The 5,463-nt window shown below is 57.9% G+C and overlaps 2 protein-coding genes across 2 annotated transcripts in view; one reads left to right on the top strand and one right to left on the bottom strand.

Annotated features, from left to right (window-relative positions):
- The window catches only part of SLC27A1 (solute carrier family 27 member 1), a gene marked incomplete at its 5' end in the record, with an annotated part of 11,818 nt that extends 7,874 nt beyond the window's left edge, over positions 1–3,944 (bottom strand). Inside the window, 10 exons of the mRNA XM_029958648.1 lie at positions 5–36; positions 135–299; positions 512–649; positions 1,095–1,221; positions 1,441–1,650; positions 1,912–2,021; positions 2,454–2,545; positions 2,703–2,772; positions 3,193–3,354; positions 3,482–3,944. Coding sequence (XP_029814508.1) covers positions 5–36; positions 135–299; positions 512–649; positions 1,095–1,221; positions 1,441–1,650; positions 1,912–2,021; positions 2,454–2,545; positions 2,703–2,772; positions 3,193–3,354; positions 3,482–3,944 — 1,569 coding nt within the window. The remainder of the gene's footprint in view (positions 1–4; positions 37–134; positions 300–511; positions 650–1,094; positions 1,222–1,440; positions 1,651–1,911; positions 2,022–2,453; positions 2,546–2,702; positions 2,773–3,192; positions 3,355–3,481) is intronic.
- Positions 3,945–3,985: 41 nt separating this feature from the next.
- The window catches only part of LOC103760488 (nucleoredoxin like 1), a 5,599-nt gene continuing 4,121 nt past the window's right edge, over positions 3,986–5,463 (top strand). Inside the window, exon 1 of the mRNA XM_029958647.1 lies at positions 3,986–3,993. Coding sequence (XP_029814507.1) covers positions 3,986–3,993 — 8 coding nt within the window. The remainder of the gene's footprint in view (positions 3,994–5,463) is intronic.

Genomic DNA, 5,463 nt, shown 5'->3' with positions numbered 1-5,463 from the left:
CCGCGATGGCCGCCATGCCCGCCTTGCCCTCCACACCTGCAACGGGAACAGCGGGAATGGGAATTCCCACATTCCCAACACCAACCTGCTCTCTTGGCCCACCAGTCCCAGGGGGGCCCATCCCGGCGTCCCACCTGGGATTCCCACTCCGTACACCACCACGTCCGTCTGGTTGAGGATGCGGCTCAGGGCTCCCTCCACCTCCGTGGTGGAGACGTTCTCCCCGCGCCACCGGAACGTGTCCCCGCTCCGGTCTCGGAAGTACATGTATCCCAGGTCGTCCATGACCAGCACATCCCCTGGGAAGAGCAGGAGACACCAAAAAGCCCACCTCGGGATCCCTGGCCACCGTTCCAGGACGCCTCGTTCCCCGTTGATTTATCCCAGGACGCCTCGCGGCCGTCGGTCCCATCCCAACGGGAGCACCTTGGGGGCATCCCCACCCCGTTTCTCAAGGGGGAGAATCCTGGATTTGGGTCTCTGGGAAGCCGGGAATGCCGGTGGGAGGTACCTGAGAGATAGGCTTGGTCCCCCTTGCGCAGGACGTCGTGGGCGATCTTCTTGCTCGTGGCGCTCTCGCTGACGTAGCCGTCGAAGCGCCGCAGAGGGTCCCGCTGGTTGATCTGCCCCACCAGCAGCCCCGGCTCTCCTGCAGCAACGGGAACGACCCCGGAGTGACCCCAAACCCTCGGGATCCATGCCAGGAATGGGTATCTATGGGATTGACGCTTACGGGATCGACACGAGGCGGTGACGGGATTTACGGTCAACACAAGACACCGACAGGTATGGGATCAATTCAGGACACCGACAGGTATGGGATCAATTCAGGAGGACACTGACAGTTATGGGATCAATTCAGGACACCAACAGTTATGGGATCAATTCAGGGGGACACTGACAGTTATGGGATCAATTCAGGACACCAACAGTTATGGGATCAATTCAGGAGGACACTGACAGTTATGGGATGGCACAAGGTGGGACCGACTTGTGGGATCTACACAAGATGACACCAAGATTTTTAGGATCAACTCAAGATGCTGACTTCTATGAGATCATTGACATTTATGGGACCAACACAAGTCACTCACCTGGGCGACAGGGGACACAGAGCCCCCGGGAATCCCGGATCAGCTCCATGGTGTCCTCGTTGACCTTCACCAACCGGATGGGATAAACATTGGGCAAAATCCGGCTGTTGAACCCACAGGCTCCCACCTTCCAAAAGACAGGGAAAAAAACCCAAAAAGCTGAAGGGATTCTGTGTCAGCGCTTCCAGGGGGTTCCCTCTTGTTTTATTTTGGAAATTCACCCCAAAATTCACCCAAAATTAGGATTTTTCACGATTTTTTGTGCTAATTGCCAACGTAGCTCCCGGTGATCCGTTGGGAGAGGATGAGGAAGACCCTGAGGTGCCCCTTCCTGTGCTGCCCTCACCTTCCCATCCAGGTTGGCGATGCTGCAGTTGCATTCCGTGGCTCCGTAGAATTCCCCGATCTGCTTCACCCGGAAGCGCCGGGTAAACTCCTCCCAGATGTGGGGCCGGAGCCCGTTGCCGACCGCGAGCCGGACGCGGTGCCGGCTCTCGGAGTCACGGACCGGCTGGTTCAGGAGGTACCTGCAGATTTCCCCGATATACTGAATGATCTGGAGCAAAAGAAACACGGCTCAGGCCTCCGGTGATCCTTAAAAAGGGCGGGAAAAGGGGGAAATCGACCCCAGGGAGGAGTGGGGGGAATGCTGGGTGGGAATGAATTGGCCGTGGTCAGGGAGGGTGGAAATGGGAGGAGGTGTGGATGTGGCCCTGGGGGACAGGGCCCGGGGGTGGCCTCAGCAGCGCAGGGGGAAGGGTCGGAGCCGAGGGTCTCCAGGGCTTTTCCCCCTGCAGGCATTCCATGGCTCCCTCACCGTGCAGCGATACTTGACACAGTCGTCCCAGAAGCGACTGGCCGAGAACTTCTTCCTGATGACCACGGTGAGCCCATGGATCAGGCACTGCCCCACCCCCATGATGTTCCCTGGAAAACAAGGAGCACGGAGGGAGGGATCCGGTCATCCTGGGGAGAGGGAGGCAGCAGGGGTGGGAGGGGACAACGCCTCGCCTCTGCTGGGGGGAAAGGGAAGGGAGGGAGGGAGAAGGGAGGGAAGGGAGATGGGAGGACAGGAGATGGGAGGAGGAAGGAAGGAAGGAAGGAAGGAGGAGGAAGGAAGGAGGAGAAAGAAGGAAGAAGGAGAAGGAAGGAAGAAGGAAGAAAGGAGGAGGAGAAGGAGGGAAGGAAGTAGGAAGAGAAGGCAGGAAGGAGGAGGAGAAAGGAAGGAGGAAGGAAGGAGAAGAAGGAAAGGAAGAAAGGAAGGAAGGAAGGAAGGTGAAGGAGGAAGGAGGAGAAGGAAGGAGAAGGAAGGAGAAGGAAGGAGGAGGAGGCAGGAGGAGGAGGCAGGAGCAGCCCCACCTGCTGAGTGGTAGAGGGGCAGGCAGTCGTAGATCACATCCTCGGGCCGCATCCGGTAGGCGTAGTAGCCGAAGGCGGCGATCCGGTAATACCTGCGGGCACAGCACCGGTGGAGTCTGCTCTGGCCACACCCCATGGCCACACCCCACTGACTACACCACTGACCACACCCACATGGCCACACCTCCTGGCTACACCCACTGACCACACCCCTGCTGGCCACACCCCCACAGCCACGCCCCCCCTCACCTGCTGTGCACCACAATGGCCGCCTTGGGCATCCCGGTCGTGCCCGACGTGTAGATGTAGAAGAGCCGGTCTGGGAAGAGGGAAAAGAGGAGTCAGGGTCTTCCCCATGGATTGGGAAACCCCTCTGGACACATCCGGAACACCGCAGGGACACAGGGACGTGTCCGGAGGGTTCCCAGAGGATCCACATGTCCCAGGGACACAGGAATGTGTCCAAAGGGTCTGTGGAGCTCCAAGGACATGACCCGGATCCCTCCACGCAGGTTGTCCTGGGACTGGTTTAGATCTCCAGGGACATGAACTCCAAAACACGGAATCCTGGAATCTCCTGAGGGATGAGCTTTAAGGTCCCTTCCCGCCCAAACCATTCCACGATTCCATGAGTTTTGAGCTTGGAGTGGTTGATTTAATCCCTCCATCCCTCAGTTTTCCTGGTTTTCCGCCACCTCCCCGTCCCACCGCCCTGGGAATCAAAACCAGGATCAATCACCATCCAGGCCTTTTGACGGGATCTGCGCCGGGGGGGATTTGGGGGCGGAATTCAGGAGCGGATCCAGGTGTTTGGTGTCCACAGGGACCAGATCCGGGTTATATTCCCCGGAGCAGAACTTTTCCATTTTCTTCCCCAGCATCCCGTTGACCTCTGAGACCGCTGCAAGACAAAGCCACGGACACAACATTCCTTAGGGAGGCAAAGATAATCCACGAAATCCCCCCAAAAGCACGGAAAGGACCCGGAGGAACCCCCCCCTGCCCTCCTGTACCCCTTCCCCTCTCACCTGCCGCCAGCTCCCCCCCGAACACCAGGGCCTTGGCGCCGGAGGCGGCGACACAATAAACCAGCGACTCCCGGCGCAGGTTGAAGTTGATGAGCGCGGCCTCGACGCCGGCCTTGGCCAGGCCCAGCCAGAGCGCCACGAACTCCGGGCGCGACTCCATGAACAGGGCGACCACGTCCCCGGAGCCGAAGCCCAGCTGCTGGAAGAGGTTGCCCACGGCGTTGGAGAACTCGTCCAGCCGCCGGAAGGTCCAGCGCTCGCCCGTGGCCTCGTAGATGAGCGCGGCTTTGTCTGGCAGCCGCCGCGCCACGGCCTGGAAGAGCCGCGGGATCGTGGCCCGGGAGCGCTGGTGCCGCCGCAGGTGGAACTTCACCCGGAGCAGCACCCACAGGCCGCTGGGGAGGGCACAGAAACCCGGCTTTACGCCCCGAGTCGGGGTTAGGGCACGGGGGGAGAGGCTGGGGAGGATTCAGCAAGTTAAACTGGAGTTGGAGTTAACCCGGGATGGGGAGGTCACAGTTAAACTGGGGTGGGTTAAACCAGGGTGGGTTGACAGCAAGGTGGAGCTGAAAGTGATGCTGGGTGACATTAACGGTAGGCTGGGCTGAGCTTAACAATAAACTGAAGGTAAAGTTGGTTAATCAGGGCTGAAACTGAAGTTATTCAAGACTAAAGCTGAAGTTAAACAAGGGTGAATTTAACACCAGGCTGAAGCACTGGCCTAGAGTTAAACTGAAGTTAAAATTAATACCAGGCTGAGGGTAACACCAGGGTAAAATTAAACTGGGTTAAAACTAAACTTGAGCAGGATGGGAGCTAACACCAGGTTGAAGTTAAAGTTAAGCTTAACTTTAAGTTAATACCAGGGTGAAACTGGGCTGAAATTAAAGACTGACGTTAATACTGGGCTGAAGCTGAAGTCAAGCCAGGCTGGGGACGGACAGGAGGGTAAATCCCAGTTTTAAGGATGTTTTCTCCCATCTCAACAATAAAACCCACTTGGAAATTATCAGTTTTCCCAAGAAAATCAGCAAAACACTTCCCGACTTTCCTGCCAGGAAGGTTTGGCTGCTCCTGGGGCTCTTTTGGACACTTTTCCCCTGGGATGTGACAGCTTTTCCAAGCCAAAGCAACCCTGAGCCTCGAGAACAACACGTGGCCCCCGCGCCGAGGAATCGAGCCAAGAGCTTCCCCTTTCACCCAAAAACTTCCCCTTTCACCCAAAAACTTCCTCCTTTCACCCAAAAACCGGGACAGCTGCTGCCTCTTCCCGTGACTCAGCCTCTGGAATTCAATCCCACCCCTAATTTGAACAGTAATTAATAAATATTAACAATTCCTGGGCTTATCAAGGACCCAACCGGTGCCTCTGGGCGGGTTCCATACCGGAGCACAACAGCCCCGGCTGCTCCAGAGGGGCTTTTTTTGGGGTGTTTTCCCCAATTCCCGGAATTATTTGAGCTCTCCGAGGTGGCAGCTGCCAGGAGAAGTTGCTGCCTGACCTCGTTGGCCATTGGCCCCTCTATAAAAATAGACCTGGCTTAAAAATAACTCCCCGACCCCCCTCCCTGACCGAGCCGGCCCCACCGCGGGGTCCCACCCGGGGGGATCCCGATTCCTCCCCGGAGGCCGCGTTTGTCCACCGTGAAATTGGGGAATTGCTGGGCAAGCAGGGCTTGGAAGAACACCCAGAGGCTGGAAAGGCCGTTGGAGAGCAGCGAGGAGCCCCCGCGGAGCTCCGGGAGCGATTCCAAGCGGGAACGGGGAAGGGGGAGCGGCTGGTCTTTGCCAGAGGGTCAGAGGGAGCCGAGCCCGGAACAGAGGAGCCTTTCAGAGCTCCCAGAGCCCCAGAAGGGCTTTATTCTCCGGGATTTTGGCTGGGGTTATTCCCAGAGGAAACAGCTCCTCAAAGGAGCTGGCACAGGCCTCGGGAATAGCGGGACATCCTCGGGTTTTGGGGCTAAAAACCGCGGAACTGAGTG

This window comes from Manacus vitellinus, unplaced genomic scaffold (genome assembly GCF_001715985.3).
Source record: "Manacus vitellinus isolate BGI_N305 unplaced genomic scaffold, ASM171598v3 scaffold_164_pilon, whole genome shotgun sequence".
Taxonomy (NCBI): domain Eukaryota; kingdom Metazoa; phylum Chordata; class Aves; order Passeriformes; family Pipridae; genus Manacus; species Manacus vitellinus.
This window is presented reverse-complemented; position numbering and strand designations above follow the sequence as displayed.